We start from the raw sequence: 15,700 nt of genomic DNA, 5'->3' as shown, positions 1-15,700 counted from the left end.
TGCTTGGTTCTGTTGCTTCTGAAGAAGCTGCTGCCCTGCCCTACTCAGCATCAAGTCACTCTCCTTGAGCCAAAACAAACAACCATTCCTTCTGCAAACCCACAAACCACAACCCAAAAGGCTTTACCTCAGTTTGCCTTGGCTTAAGCGCTCAAAGCAACTTCAACACCAGGAAACAACTGCAGTGCTGATTTGGCTTGAGGGGGCTCAGCAGGATTGGATCCTGATTTGGAGGGAGTTAGCCCCAGCCTCTTGCAGAAATATGTTTGATGGACACTTTGCTGGATCTTCTAGGCCTTGTTGAGAAAGGGAGTGTTGAGGACAGGCTCCAGTTAGCAGGTTCATCACCTCATGGTACAGGGGTACCAAGAAGACCTTCTTGCTCTCTCCAACTCCCTGAAGGGAAGTTGTAGCCAGGTGGGGGTTGGTCTCTTCTCCCAGGCAACCAGCACCAGAACAAGAGGACACAGTCTCAAGCTGTGCCAGGGGAGGTTTAGGCTGGAGGTGAGGATGAAGTTCTTCCCAGCAACAGGAATTGGCCATTGGAATGTGCTGCCCAGGGAGATGGTGGAGTCACCATCCCTGGAGGTGTTTAAGAAGAGCCTGGATGAGGCACTTGGTGCCATGGTTTAGTTGATCAGATCGTGCTGGGTGAGAGGTTGGACTTGGTGATCTCTGAGGTCTTTTCCAACCTGGTCAATTCAATTCAATTCAATTCAATTCAATTCAATTCAATTCAATTCAATTCAATTCAATTCAATTCAATTCAATTCCTTTCCTATCCTATCCTATCCTATCCTATCCTATCCTATCCTATCCTATCCTATCCTATCCTATTCTATCCTATCCAAGCTTCTGTAAACAAACAGACCTCCTAAGGTAGCAGTGGCTAAGCCATGGAACACTCAGTCCAGAGCTCAGGAGACCTAGGCAGTGAGGGTGGCTGTAGGGAGAGAGGGTGAGAGAATCACCTGGAGGTTTATGTTGGATATGAGCAAAAACTTGTTGACTGGAAGGGTTCTCAAAGCCTCCCCAGGGAGGAGGCTGAATCCCCATCCCTGGAGGTGTTTCAGGCAGGCAGAGCTGTGGTGCTGAGGTGGAGAATGCTTGGAGTGGGTGATCTGAAAGGGCTTTGCCAACTAATTGTTATTGGCCTTTGTGCTGCATGCACTGAAGCAGAGCAGAGAGCTCCTTCAGACTCATCAGCTGCATCACTGAGCTTGCTCTCATCTGCAAACTTGCTTTGTGGCTTTCTCAGTGGCCAAGGAGTGTCCTGTCAGGGAGAGCTACCTGTTCCTCCTCTCCAAGCCACTGCCCTCTTGAGGATGTTTGAAGTCCCTTCCAACCTCCTGTTGTATGAATCTCCTTACATCTGCTACAGAATCAGTCCACCATTTGGCACAGGATTTCATCCTAAGGGGCTCCAGTGAGGCAGAGCAAAGGCAGCATGGTCTGGAGCAGCAGATCTGCAGAGAGCTGTGCAAGATGTGAGCTATACCTGTGTCCTGTGCCAGATCACAGATGCCCTGGAGTGTCCCAGCTTGTTCCTACAAGGTCCTTTGTCATAATGGATGAGGAGGAAGTCATCCTGCAAAACATGAGACAAAAAGGTATCCAAATCAATGAAAGCACAAACTGTTCTGCAAGTTAGAAGAGACCAAATCTCCCCACCAGGAGTTGTGCTGGGAGGGAGAAAGCTGAGCAGGGAGGATATGGCCAGGCCCAACCTTTCCAAAGGGCTTCACTGAGGGCTGCCTTCACAAACAGGTTTCTTTAGCAAGTGCTCCACCTGTCCACTGAACTCTGCTCCCAAAGCCTCTGCAGCTGCACAGCTGAATGCTAGCTTGGAGGTCAGCAAGAGGAGCCAGGAAGACAAGCACAGAGGAACAGCACAGGGAAAGGAAACCACTCTGTGCAACTAGGAATCCTTGCTCTGAAGGCTCCCCAGAGCTGCTCCCTTTTACCACCTGAAGAGGAGAAGGACAACACAGATTTTGCAGAAGGGATTATAGAGTGGCTCAGGTTGGAAGGGACCTCACAGCTCATCCACTCCAACCTCCCCTCCAGGGGCAGGGACACCTCCCAGCTAGACTCAGCTGCTCAAGGCCTCATCCAGCCTGGCCCTGAACACCCCCAGGCAGGAGGCAGCCACAGCCTCCCTGGGCAGCCTGGGCCAGAGCCTCAGCAGCCTCCTGCTGAAGAACTTCTTCCTCAGCTCCAGTCTGACCCTGCTCTGCCTCAGCCCCAAACCATTCCCCCTTGGCCTGGCTCCAGACCCCCTCAGGAGAAGTCTCTCTGCAGCCTTCCTACAGGATCCCTTCAGGTCCTGGCAGGCAGCTCTGAGGTGCCCCTGGAGCCTTCTTCTCTGCAGGCTGCACAGCCCCAGCTCCCTCAGCCTGTGCTCCCAGCAGAGCTGCTCCAGCCCTTGGAGCATCTTTGTGGCCTCCTCTGGCCTCTCTCCAGCAGCTCTGTGTCTTTCTCCTGCTGGGGACAGCAGAGCTGGGGGCAGGATTGGAGGTGAGGTCTGAGCAGAGCAGAGCCCAGGGTCAGAATCCCCTCTCCTGCCCTGCTACCCACACTCCCCTGGCTGCAGCCCAGACCCTCTCTGTCCTTCCATCCCTTTGTGAGCCAGCCAGGAGAGCAGGCCTGGCTCTAAGGGAACACTGCCTCTGACTGAGCAGCTCAGGATGGAGAGTGAAGCATTCCAACAGGACAACCCCAGGTCCCAAGGAGGCAGAGCAGCTTTCAGGAACCTCCAACATTTCCTTTGCCATTGTTTCCAATGCTGTAGAACAAACCAGATGAGCTGGAAACAGCTGCTGCTGGATATCCTCTGATCCTTGGCCATGATAAGAGGCTGATTTCAAAAGAACCTCCATAAATACATGACAGCAGCAGCTTATAGACTGACCAAGGCCTGCTGGGGGCAGATCATTGTCTTCTTTGCATGTCAGATTTATTTCTTGCCCAAGAGAAGACAATGAATGGTAAACAGATGGGCCTGGCTGCTGACACACCAAACCCAGAGTTTATTGAACTTCCCTGGGCTGAGGCCACATGCCTGAACCTCCCTTGGGCCTCCCAGCTTCACAGATGGCTGGAAGGGACCCCTCAAAGGGCATCCTGTCCAGGCCCCCTGCAGGCAGCAGGGACACCCCCAGCTGCAGCAGGCTGCCCAGGGACACAGCAAGGCTGACCTTGGATGTCTCCAGGGATGGAGCCTCAACCACCCTCCTGGACAGCCTGTGCCAGTGTCTCCCCAGCCTCACTGTGCAGAACTTCCTCCTGAGGTCCAACCTAAATGCCCCTCTGCTCCAGCCCCAAACCATTGCCCCTCACAGCACTGACTATTGACAGACAAAAACAAATCAAAGAAGAATTATGCAATGGGTTGGGAGGGACCTTCAAGACCATTCAGTTCCACCCCCCTGCCATGGGCAGGGACATCTCCCACCAGCCCAGGCTGCTCAAGGCCTCATTCAGCCTGGCCTGGAACACCTCCAGGGAGGAGGCAGTCACAGCCTCCCTGGGCAGCCTGTGCCAGTGTCTCCCTACCCTCACTGGCAAGGATTTCTTCCTCATCTCCAGTCTCAATATCCTCTCCCAGCTCAAAGCCATTGTCTCTCATCCTGGCACTCCCAGCCCTTGTCACAAGTCCCTCCCCAGATCTCCTGAAGCCCCTTCGGATACTGGGAGGCTGCTCTGAGGTCTCCCTGGAGCCTTCTCCAGGCTGAACAGCCTCAACTCTCCCAGCCTGTCCTCATAGGGGAGGTTCTCCAGCCTCTGATCATCTTTGTGACCTCCTCTGGATCTGCTCCAGGAGCTCCACATCCTTCACACAATTTGATCTCATTTCACAGCTTCATTTCATACAATTTTACTTTTTATTAAATTAGTTACTGACTTGAACAATCATTGATGGACTGACACAGGCAACAATCATTCACTGACTAGTACAGGAAGGGTCTGGAGGTGCTGGAAGGTGTCCAGAGAAGGGCCACGAGGATGAGCAGAGGGCTGGAGCTGCTCTGCTGTGAGGACAGACTGAGGGAGTTGGGGTTGTGCAGGCTGGAGAGGAGAAGGCTCCCAGGAGACCTAATTGTGGCCTTCCAGGATCTGCAGAGGGCTCCAAGAAAGATGGGGAGGGACTTCTGAGGGTGTCAGGGAGTGATAGGACTGGGGGGGATGGATCCAAAAGACAGGAGAGGAGATTTAGATTAGACATTAGGAAGAATTTGTTCCCCATGAGGGTGGTGAGAGACTGGCACAGGTTGCCCAGGGAGGTGGTGGAAGCCTCACGCCTGGAGGTGTTTGCAGCCCGGCTGGATGTGGCTGTGAGCAACCTGCTGTAGTGTGAGGTGTCCCTGCCCATGGCAGGAGGGTTGGAACTGGCTGAGCCTTGAGGTCCCTTCCAACCCTAACAATTCTGATTCTATTTTGCTGTTGTTTTAAGTGGGAGCAAATTTCTCAGCTGATTTAGCTTTCAGCTCCTTGTTAGCCTTAAGTAGTCATCACAAAGTCAACCTTGAGTATCTTAGTGCCATGGTCTTGTTGATTGGATTTCCTGCTGTGGATTTCCAGTTGGGAACTCTGCTTTTATTCATTCTGACACTTTGAATGATGATCCTAAATCATAGAATCAATAAGGTTGGAAAAGACCTCAAGAGATCATCAAACCCAACCTACTACCTAATACCTAACACCTCCTGACAACTAAACCATGGCTCCAAGTGCCACATCCAAGCCTTTCTTGAACACCTCCAAGGATGGTGACTCAACCACCTTCCTGGGCAGCACATTCCAATGGCCAGTCTCTCTTGCTGGGAAGAACGTCTTCCTCATCTCCATCCTGAACCTCCCCTGGCACAGCTTGAGACTGTGTCCTCTTGTTCTGGTGCTGCTTGCCTGGGAGAAGAGACCAACCCCCACCTGGCTACAACCTCCCTTCAGGGAGTTGGAGAGAGCAAGAAGGTCTTCTCCAGGCTAAGCAACCCAAGCTCCCTCAGCCTCTCCTCACAGGGCTGTGCTCCAGACCTCTCCCCAGCTTTGTTGCCCTTCTCTGGACACCTTCAAGTCTCTCAATGTCCTTCTTGAACTGAGGAGCCCAGAACTGGACACAGGACTCAAGATGTGGCCTAACCAGTGCTGAGCACAGGGCAGAATGACTTCCCTGCTCCTGCTGGCCACACTGTTCCTGATGCAGGTCAGGATGCCCTTGGCCTTTTTGGCCACCTTGGCACACTGCTGGCTCCTGTTTTGCTGATGTCACCCAGTCCCCCCAGGTCCCTTTCTGCCTTTCTCCAACCACACTGTCCCCAGCCTGTAGAATGAAATCCCTTGACCACTGGGTTCTAGGATTCTAAGAGCACAGAGGTCAGCCAGGCAAAACAAGGCCACCCAAGTCCCCCTCACCCTCCCAGTGTCAGCTCTGCTGCCCCTCTGCTCCACCAAGTCGGGTGGCAGGCAGAGGGCTGCAACTGCAGGGATTCAAGAGCCAGCCAAGCAATGGATCTGCAAGGCTGTGAGGAGCAGAAGCAGAAGCAGGGCACTCACATCAAGAGACTCCAGGCAGTACCAGCAGAAGGCATGCTTGCAGTTCCTGCACATCATCTGGGCACAGCCCTCATCCCGCTCGATGTAGACCTTGCACTTGGGGCAGCGCTTGATGGGAGCATCATCAGCATCATCATCTTCCTCCTTCAGGACAGAGCTGGGGAGGGGAGGACAAAGGCAGCAACTGGTTACACTGGGTGGGCAGAGATGGATTTGGGGGTGCTGGTGGGGGAGAAGCTGGCCAGGGGGCAGCTCAGCTGCCCTTGGCCTCCTGGGCTGCCAGTGCCCATTGCCAGAGATGCAGAGAGGGGATCCTGCCCCTCTGCCCCTCTCAGACCTCACCTGCAGGACTGTGTCTCCTCTTCCTTTTCCTTCTTCTCTCCTTCCTTCCCCTTCTCCTTTCCTTCCCCTCCTCCCTCTCCCCTTCCTCCTCCTTCCCCTTGTCCTTCTCCTCCTCTCAGGGATCTGCCTTCCTCTGTCCTGTGCCTGCTGCACCTTTGCTGGGCTGAGCCTAACTTCATCTGCTTTGCCTTGGTGCCAGTCTGGCCATTTCATTCAGCCCATTTCCATTTCAAGCTGTGGATCTTTTCCCAGTCTCCTTTCTCAGCTGGGATTGGGCTATCAAATGATGGAGTGCCCAGGGATACTAAGAGACAGGACACAGTTTGCTCCTGGGCTAGATCAGATGAACAGCAGCCAGTTCACACTTTCCTGTGTCCTGATCATTCTCCTTTTTTCTGCCTCCTTCTTTCAGGCAGTTCCTTGATCACAGAATTGTCAAGGTTGGAAGGGACCTCAAGACTCAGCCAGTTCCAACCCCCCTGCCATGGCCAGGGACACCTCACACTACAGCAGGTTGCTCACAGCCACATCCAGCCTGGCTGCAAACACCTCCAGGCAGGAGGCTTCCACCACCTCCCTGGGCAACCTGTGCCAGTCTCTCACCACTCTCATGGGGAACAACTTCTTCCCAACATCCAATCTGATGACACTACAAGCTCAGAGCAAAGAGCTTCAGCCTGGGGCACCAGGGAGGGATTGCTTCTTGCTGCCTTCCCTGAGGGATCCTTCTGAGGAATTCACCTCCACATCAGGAATGAAGAAGTTTTTTGGGACATGTTGATCTCTTAAGAGTTGATCCTGAAGGGAGGTTGTAGCCAGGTGGGGGTTGGTCTCTTCTCCCAGGCACCCAGCACCAGCACAAGAGGACACAGTCTCAAGCTGTGCCAGGGGAGGCTTAGGCTGGAGGTGAGGAGAAAGTTCTTCACCGAGAGAGTTGTTAGCCATTGGAATGTGCTGCCCAGGGAGGTGGTGGAGTCCCCATCCCTGGAGGTGTTCAAGAGGGGATTGGATGTGGCACTTGGCGCCATGATGGTCATGAGGTCTGTGGTGACAGGTTGGACTCGATGATCTTTGAGGTCTTTTCCAACCTTGGTGATTCTATGATTCTGTGATCTGAGAGGGAGGTTGTGGATGCCACCTCCCTGGAGGTCTTCAAGGCCAGGCTGGATGAGGCTTTGAGCAGCCTGGGCTGGTGGAGGGCATGCCTACCAGTGCCAGAAGGTGTGCAACTAGAGGATGTTTGAAGTCCTTTCCAACCCAACCCACTCCATGAATCCATGACTCATTGTTCCTCAGTTAGGGTCAGCATCACCTCTCCTTGCCTTAAGAGCAGAGGATGTTCCCTCATCTAGCAGACACCACAGGAAGCCTGGAAGAAGCTTTATTTCCTCTGACAGAAGCTCCCTACCATCTGCAGGTTTTCTGGCCACTAGCCCCCAGAATGCTCCTAAACAAAGGACACTTCCAGGGACCTTCATAAGTGCCACTTCCAGCAGCCCACTGCCAGTGGGAGAGCTGAGAACAACTGATGAGGAATCAACAGTTTGCTGGAAAGCAGGGCTGAGCCTGGCTGGATTGGGCCTGATTGATTTGCCCAGGGGCAGGATGCAAGGAAAAACACACCAGGGGCAACCAGCAAAGGAAATGACCCCAACAAACCACTCTGAATCCATAATCTGCCTCTGCAACTCCACATGGCTGCTGACACAGACTGCTCCTGGCAGTTTATGCTCCAAAAGGATGAATAAAACAAACCTCAGGGGAGGGGGAAAAAACCAACAAGGAAAAATCAAATAAAATGAAAGAAACCAAGCCCCAAAAGAGAGAAAAGGTTGATTTAGCTGCTCATGAGGTTGACTGAGCATCAGCTCTGCTCAAGCAAACACAACAAGCAGTGTTGGCAGTTACCACATTTGCCCAGGAACTCAGCATGACAGCATCCAAGCAAGTCATGGACCAGCAAAGCTTGAAAGGAGAGGAGTTAAGGCTTAAACAAGAGAGGAAGTGGCCTCAGGTTGCACCAGAGGAGGGTTAGAATGTAGTAGAATAGAATGGAATGGAATGGAATGGAATGGAATGGAATGGAATGGAATGGAATGGATTTAACCAGGTTGGAAAAGACCTCAGAGATCATCCAGTCCAACCTATCACCCTGATCAACTAAATCATCTGATCAACTAAACCATGGCACAAAGGGCCTCATCCAGGCTCTTCCTAAACACCTCCAGGGATGGTGACTCCACCACCTCCCTGGGCAGCACATTCCAATGGCCAATCTCTCTTGCTGGGAAGAATTTCCTCCCCACCTCCACCCTAAACCTCCCCTGGCACAACTTGAGACTGTGTCCTCTTGTTCTGATGCTGCTTGCCTGGAAGAAGAGACCAACCCCCACCTGGCTACAACCTCCCTTCAGGGAGCTGGAAAGAGCAAGAAGGTCTCCCCTGAGCCTCCTCTTCTCCAGGCTAAGCAACCCCAGCTCCCTCAGCCTCTCCTCACAGGGCTGTGTTCCAGACCTCTCCCCAGCTTTGTTGCCCTTCTCTGGACACCTTCCAGCATCTCAACATCTTTCTTAAACTGAGGGGCCCAGAACTGAACACAGGACTCAAGGTGTGGCCTGACTAGTGCTGAGCACAGGGCAGAATGACTTCCCTGCTCCTGTTGGCCACACTGTTCCTGACGCAGGCCAGAATGCCCTTGGCCTTCTTGGCCACCTGGGCACCCTGCTGGCTCATCTCAAGCTCTACCCCCAGGTCCCTTTCTGCCCGGCTGCTCTCAGCCACTCTGTCCCCAGCCTGTAGCACTGCATGGGGTTGTTGTGGCCAATGTGCAGAACCCAGCACTTGGATGTGTTCAATCTCATGCCCTTGGGCTCTGACCATCTGTCCAGCCTGTCAAGGTCCCTCTGCAGAGCTCTCCTACCCTCTAACAGATCAACTCAGCTTGGTGTCATCTGCAAACTTACTGATGATGGACTCAATGCTGTCATCCAGATCATCAATACATTTCTTTGCTGCAAGAGTGGTCAGGGGCTGGCATAGGCTGCTCAGGGAGGTGGTAGAGTCCCCATCCCAGGAGGTGGTCAAGCAACCTGTGGCCATGGCACTTGGTGGGGTTGGGTTGATCATTGGACATGATCCTAGAAGGCTTTTCCAACCCAGACAATTCTCTGGTGCTAAGGTCTCCTCTGAAGGGAGCTCCTGAGCTGCCTGGGTGTTTTTCCCCCTGGGGTGCTGTGACCGTTTGAGGCTGTGCCTTTAAGAAAGGGACATTTGCTGGGACTCTGGTTGAATGTTTTGGTATTAAAATGAAAGCAATCAGATATTCTAAATTAATTTCATTGCTAGATTGGTAGAATGCAACTTTAACTTTTAATTCAGTTGGAATCTATTCTCAGTCCAGTCTGTTCTGCCTTTCCAGCCTGTCTGCTTCTGAGCAACTAGCCGGAATGACCCTGGATAACAGATAAGCAAAACTAATCCCTGCATGCACTTCGAAGCCTAATAAGAATTTTCCTCCTTAATAGCTACCTTTTCTCTCTCTCTAACCCTTTTTTGGGAAAAAGGGAGGTAGGGGGAGAGAGGGGGTACAGGGGGGAACCCTCCTCTGTACGGAGGAGGGTATTACTTTCTTTGCTGTGTATTTCTGTATATATTGTAAATACTGTATATATATTGTGTATATACAACCTGCATTTCATCTTGCTTGTAAATATAGCTTTTACCCTTTGCTCCTCCGACTGAGCTAGCTGTGGTTTCTTTCTTTCTTCAGCTGAACTTTTCTGGATGTTCTTCACCGAGCGAAGAATTGACAAATGTCTGTAAAGATTATACCAGAGCAGATAAGGAGCCAGTTCTAGCTTGGCTTAGTAGGTGTTATGATACAGGTGCTCCAGCTCTAATGGTTGGAGACAAGTCAGCAGCTCAGTTAGGAACTCTCTCGAAGGATAATGGAATAGATAGACATCGAGCCAAGATTCTCGGTAAGGTTAATCTGTGGGTACACCTTTTATTTGCAGTTGCCCTGAGATACCCTTCTCGAGATGATCTTCCATGGAATCCTAAACCCTGGACTACCATAGAGGAGGGAATTAAGCGCCTGAGAGAATTTGCTGTTAGAGAGCTACTCTATGGTGAACATGAAACTCTGAATCCTGATGACATTCCTGTGGGAACTGGTCTTGCAAAAAAGCTCATCAAGCTTCCTCCTTCTAATTATGTAAACATTCTGGTGAGCAGAATTGTGTCAAGAAATTATGGTGGAGCACCTTCTACGGTTGGCCAATTCAGTGATCAAATGAGACAATTGGAGGATAGCATGACACGTGTTTCTTTGGTTTCAGCCATTGAAACTCTGTCTGGAAAAACTGAGAATTGCATGAGAGAGCTGAAAGATTCCATATACCAATTGGCACAAAGAGATAATTCCAATTCTTCCTCCAGGTGGATAAAAGTTTCATCTGTGAGGAATAGACGTCCTCCAAGGAGGTCATTCCAAAACAGATCAAACCAAAACAGACCACCAAGGCAGTCACGTAGAACCATTTGGACAACTCTGCATGATCAGTTTGGTGAGAACATGAACAGGTGGGATGGCCAAACAACTTCTACTCTTTTCAGGAGACTGAGAGAACTGCAAAGTCGCAGAACCCGAGGTAGCAATACCAGAAGGGCAGCTGCTACTTCCACAGTTCCCCAGAGCAACTCTAGTAGCTCCAACAGTGGCTCCAGTTCTAACACTGCACACGGTGCTCAATGCACATGTGGGCATGTTCTCCATAACTAGGGGTGCCCTGCCTCCAGCCAGGGGGAGGAGAAGGATAACAGAGATAACAGAATCTATTGGGATGTGTACATCCAGTGGCCTGGCACTTCACAATTTCGGAAGTACAGGGCCTTGGTTGACACAGGAGCTCAGTGCACCATAATACCATCAAATTATCAGGGATCAGAGTCTATAACTATTCTGGGAGTCACTGGTGGATCTCAAGAGTTAAGTAAGGTGGAGGTTTCATAGTTTCATAGTTTCATTCAGGGTTGGAAGGGACCACAAGGATCATCTAGTTCCAACCCCCCTGCCATGGGCAGGGACACCCTACACTAGATCAGGCTGGCCAGAGCCTCATCCAGCCTGCTCTTAAACACCCCCAGGGACGGGGCCCTGGTAAACAATGGAGGGAGCATACAGTTGTGACCAGACCTGATGCACCTTGTATTTTGGGAATTGATTTTCTGAGAGAAGGGTGTTTCAAAGACCCTAGTGGTTACAAATGGGCTTTTGGAGTAGCTTCTGTAGAAATTGATGGACAAAAACTGAAGCTATCTGTTAGACCTGAACTTCCCAACATTAAATTGCCGGTTGCTTCTCAGACTGTGCATCACAGACAATACAGAACCAACCGTGACTCTTTGTTGCCCATTCAGAATCTGATTCGTCAGTTGGAGAGTCAGAAAGTCATCAGCAAAACTCATTCACCTTTCAACAGTCCAGTGTGGCCTGTGCGGAAGCAGAATGGAGACTGGCATCTGGCGGTTGACTACCGAGACCTGAATGAAGTAACACCACCTATGAGTGCAGCAGTACCAGAAATGATGGAACTCCAGTATGAGCTGGAATGCAAAGAGGCCAAATGGTATGCCACCATAGACATTGCTAATGCATTTTTCTCTATTCCCATAGCAGAGGAATGCAGGCCTCAGTTTGCTTTCACCTGGAGAGGAATCCAGTACACTTTCAACAGATTGCCAATGGGCTGGATCCACAGCTCAAGCATCTGTCATGTGTGGTGAAGGCACATTATGCCCCGATACTGAATCTTGTCCCAGCATGTGGACAAGTTCCCCCTCCTTCAGGAGGAAGACAAAAGCCAAGGCATTAGCCTGGCCAGCACACACCCAGCGCATGCAGTGCTCGGGCTGACACCAAGTATGGGCATAATTCTAGCTTCACGCTTTCTATAGGCTGAAGCCAGTTGCTTATGAGAGTGCCCATTGGTCAAGCCCAGCCTCGAGGAATCTATAAGTATCACCCCAATTGGTAAACAAGTTGCCCCCCCATTCACTTTGTCTCTGTGCTTGCTCGAGAGAGCAACTCTTGAGCTGCAGCCTTTGCCATTGAGCTTATTGTTGTTAGCTTCTGTTATACATGTACAAATACTGAAAGCCCCTGCATGGGGCTGTCTCTGAGGAATCCAGCATCGCTACAGCCAGTCGTACTGACCGGGAGAGCCCACCGTGCCACCGGAGGACTGGACCGACTGCCGAGGGTAAGATCTGCCCAGTTGCCGGGGAAAAGGGACTTGATCGATACCGAGTCCACATATGCCTAGCCCCGCCGTAGCGGGAGAAGAACCACCATGTGTGCCACTCTGAGCCCTGTGAATCTCAGGGAAGACTAAGGGATTGTTCGTGCCTATACTGCACCGAACCTGGGACCACTCCGAGAGTCCCGCTGCTCCTTTAAGATCAGTAAACGAGAATCTGCCGCAGCCACATTCTCTCCCCGAGGCTGTTTGCATCAGCCCCGAGAATCGCCATGGTTGGGCTGACCCCCGTAGCTTTGCCTGCTGCCATGTCGTCCGAGCCCACCTACCAGCCACCGTCGTCCCGCCCTGCCGTGCGAGCTGACTTTGAGGGCTGACCCCACGGGCCGACCCCGACCAGGAATGATCCCTGTTGTCTGGAGGGAATCAAATATCTTCCACGTGTTTTCTATCCACTAGCCCTCAGTTCAAAGTATCCACGTCTAGCAGAGTAAGCGCTGACGCATAGAAAGATTGTAATATTGCTGTGTATAGCCAGAAGCTGCCCGCGTCCCGCCGAGTCGCCATCTAGTGGCCAAGCGGCGGAACCGCACACTTCGTGATATAAAGATAGAAATAGTCTGTAACTAGTTCCAATCATAACATTAAGCCACTTGTGGAATCTATTTCACGAACGTGCACTAGAACATGTATATAAGTTGGTGATTCATTGGTTTTTAATAGTCTGATAATTAATAAAAATAATATTTTCATTATTCATATTTCATATTCATAAATTTAATAACCTCTTCACCACATCATGCAGTAATCCATGATGCTCTGGAGAAAGGCGGTGCTCCAGAACACATCCAGTTCATCGATGATATCATCGTCTGGGGTAAAACTGCTGAAGAAGTCTTCGAGAAAAGTAACAAAATCATTGACATTCTTCTGAATGCAGGTTTTGCCATCAAGAGAGACAAGGTGAAAGGACCTACCACAGAGATTCAGTTTCTGGGAGTGTGGTGGCAGGATGGACGCCGACACATTCCAGTGGATGTGGTAAATAGAGTCTTTACCATGGCAAATCCCATGAACAAGCAAGAAACCCTACGTTTCTTGGGGATAGTGGGATTTTGGAGACTGCACACTCCTGGATACAATCAGATTGTGAAACCTCTGTATGATGTGACTCGAAAGAGAAACAGTTTCTACTGGGGACCTGAACAACAAGCAGCCTTTGACCAGATAAAGCAAGAGGTAGTTCAAGCAGTGGGTCTGGGACCTGTCTGAGATGGTCCAGATATCACAGTATCACAGTTTCACAGTATAACTTAGGTTGGAAAGGACCTCGAGGATCATCGAGTCCAACCTATCAACACAGACCCCATGACTAAACCATGGCACCAAGTGCCACGTCCAATCTCCTCTTGAACGCCTCCAGGGACGATGACTCAACCACCTCCCTGGGCAACCTGTTCCAATGACGAATTACTTGCTCAGTGAAGAACTTCCTCCTCACCTCGAGTCTAAACCTCCCCTGGCGCAGCTTGAGACTGTGGCCCCTTGTTCTGGTGCTGGTTGCCTGGGAGAAGAGGCCAACCCCTTCCTGGCTACAAGCACCCCTCAGGTAGTTGTAGAGGGCAATGAGGTCTCCCCTGAGCCTCCTCTTCTCCAGGCTAAACAATCCCAGCTCCCTCAGCCTTTCCTCATAGGGCTTGTGTTCAAGGCCTCTCACCAGCCTTGTTGCCCTTTTCTGGACACGTTCAAGTGTTTCGATGTCCTTCTTAAACTGAGGGGCCCAGAACTGGACACAGTACTCAAGGTGTGGCCTAACCAAAGCAGAGTACAAGGGCACAATGACCTCCCTGCTCCTGCTGGCCACACTATTCCTAATGCAGGCCAAGATGCCATTGGCCCTCCTGGCCACCTGGGCACACTGCTGGCTCATATTCAGGTGGCTGTCGATCAGCACCCCCAGGGCCCTCTCTGTTTGGGAGCTCTCCAGCCACTCCGACCCCAGCCTGTAGCTCTGCATGGGATTGCCGTAGCCAAAGTGCAGCACTCGGCACTTGGACTTGTTGAATGCCATCCCATTGGACTCTGCCCATCTGTCCAGTCGGTCGAGGTCCCTCTGCAGAGCCTTTCCACCCTCTAACAGACTAACATCTGCCCCTAATTTGGTGTCATCTGCAAACTTGCTGATGACTGACTCGACCCCCTCATCCAGATCATCGATGAAGATGTTGAAGAGGACATTGAAGATATGTGGTGGTTTAGGCTGGGTGCTGGCCTGGATGCCACTGCACAGAACACACCTGGGAGGTCCCTACGGGTGGGCCCAGCCCAGGGGGTGGACACAGGCAGGTATTTCATTTCCCATAATGCCCTGCTCCCCTATAAAATGCCCATGCGGGGTCTTCACTTCCTCTTTTATCCCCAGCTGCAGCCTAGGTAAAATGGCATGAGCCGCCTCCCTTGGGCCTACCCAGGCCCAAGGCTGGGTTGGGGGGGGGAGGAAAGAGCCCTGGGGGGGGGGTTGGGTGTACCCCCAGGTGGGGATGGGATGCTCTTGGGCATGTTGTGGGATCTCTCTCTTTGTCACGGTGCTTGTGGTTCTCTGTAAAGCTTTCATTGTTGTTTGTTTGGTTTTTTTTAAATGTTTTTCTATTTAAACTTTCCATCACTTTTGCAATCCCTTTGTCTGAGTCGTTGTTTCTGCCCTGTGGTGGGGAGGGGGCTTGCCCCAACCCATTACAAGATACCCCAGCGCGTGGCTGAGGAGAGAGGCAGCTTGAGAAGCGCAGCTCTGGGAGTTTGGCTTTTGGCTTTGATTCCCTTGCTTTTCAGGCGGTAAGGGGCTGGTGGCTTGGGACTTTCCAAAGAGAGGAGGAGGGGCAGCGGGCTCGGATTGCCTACCTGCCGGAGGGCAGTGTCGTAGCTGGGGGAGGGGTTGCCGCGGAGACCGCGCGCAAACCAAACAGACCCCAGCGCGTGGCTGAGGAGAGAGGCAGCTTGAGAAGCGCAGCTCGCCTTCTCACTGACAGGGGAAAGAAAAAAAAAAAAAAAAAAAAAAAAAAAAAAAAAGCCGTGTGGAGAGGGTGGTTACTGCAAGATGGTCACCACTAGAGCAAAGGCTAACAGAAGGACAGTGGGCACCCAAACAGAGACCACACACAAGCATGCAGATGTTCAGGCAGGTGGCTGCAGTGAGTGCTGGAACCTGGCACTCGACATGGAGGCTGGAGGGAGCAGCTCCTGTTTCAGGTGTGAGCAGGTCAGTGATCTGATGAGCATGGTGGTCAAACTAAAAGAAGAGGTGGAAAGGCTAAGAGCTAGAAGAGATGGCGAGCAGAAAATTGACAATTCCCATGATGTAATCTCTTCTAAACCAGAACAGGGGGTAACACTTAGGGGAACAGGGAGTTTGATACCTTCCCAGAAGCAAGATTCTCAACCTCCCTGTAGTAACCCCCATGAGCAGGGCCAATGGGAACAGGTCTCTGCCCGACGGAAGAAATGCAAACAAAGGAAGTCTGCTCCTGTGAGCAGCACGCTGCCTCCAG

At 51.5% G+C, this 15,700-nt stretch overlaps 1 protein-coding gene across 4 annotated transcripts in view; it reads right to left on the bottom strand.

The window, feature by feature from the left end:
- The window catches only part of RNF144A (ring finger protein 144A), a 96,339-nt gene that overhangs the window by 16,049 nt on the left and 64,590 nt on the right, over positions 1-15,700 (bottom strand). For all 4 annotated transcript variants that reach the window (XR_010990690.1, XM_068165196.1, XM_068165198.1 and 1 more), the window contains 2 exons: positions 5,554-5,710; positions 1,499-1,588 (listed from right to left, as the gene is read on the bottom strand). Coding sequence is in view for 3 of the 4 variants with exons in the window: in XM_068165196.1 (XP_068021297.1) it covers positions 1,499-1,588; positions 5,554-5,710 (247 nt within the window). In the remaining variant the exon portion in view is untranslated. The remainder of the gene's footprint in view (positions 1-1,498; positions 1,589-5,553; positions 5,711-15,700) is intronic.

This window comes from Melanerpes formicivorus, unplaced genomic scaffold (assembly GCF_026170545.1).
Source record: "Melanerpes formicivorus ecotype bairdi unplaced genomic scaffold, bMelFor1.0.p_v2 SCAF_86, whole genome shotgun sequence".
Lineage (NCBI taxonomy): Eukaryota > Metazoa > Chordata > Aves > Piciformes > Picidae > Melanerpes > Melanerpes formicivorus.
The sequence above is the reverse complement of the archived record's forward strand: the minus strand, read 5'-3'. Positions and strand labels throughout refer to the sequence as shown.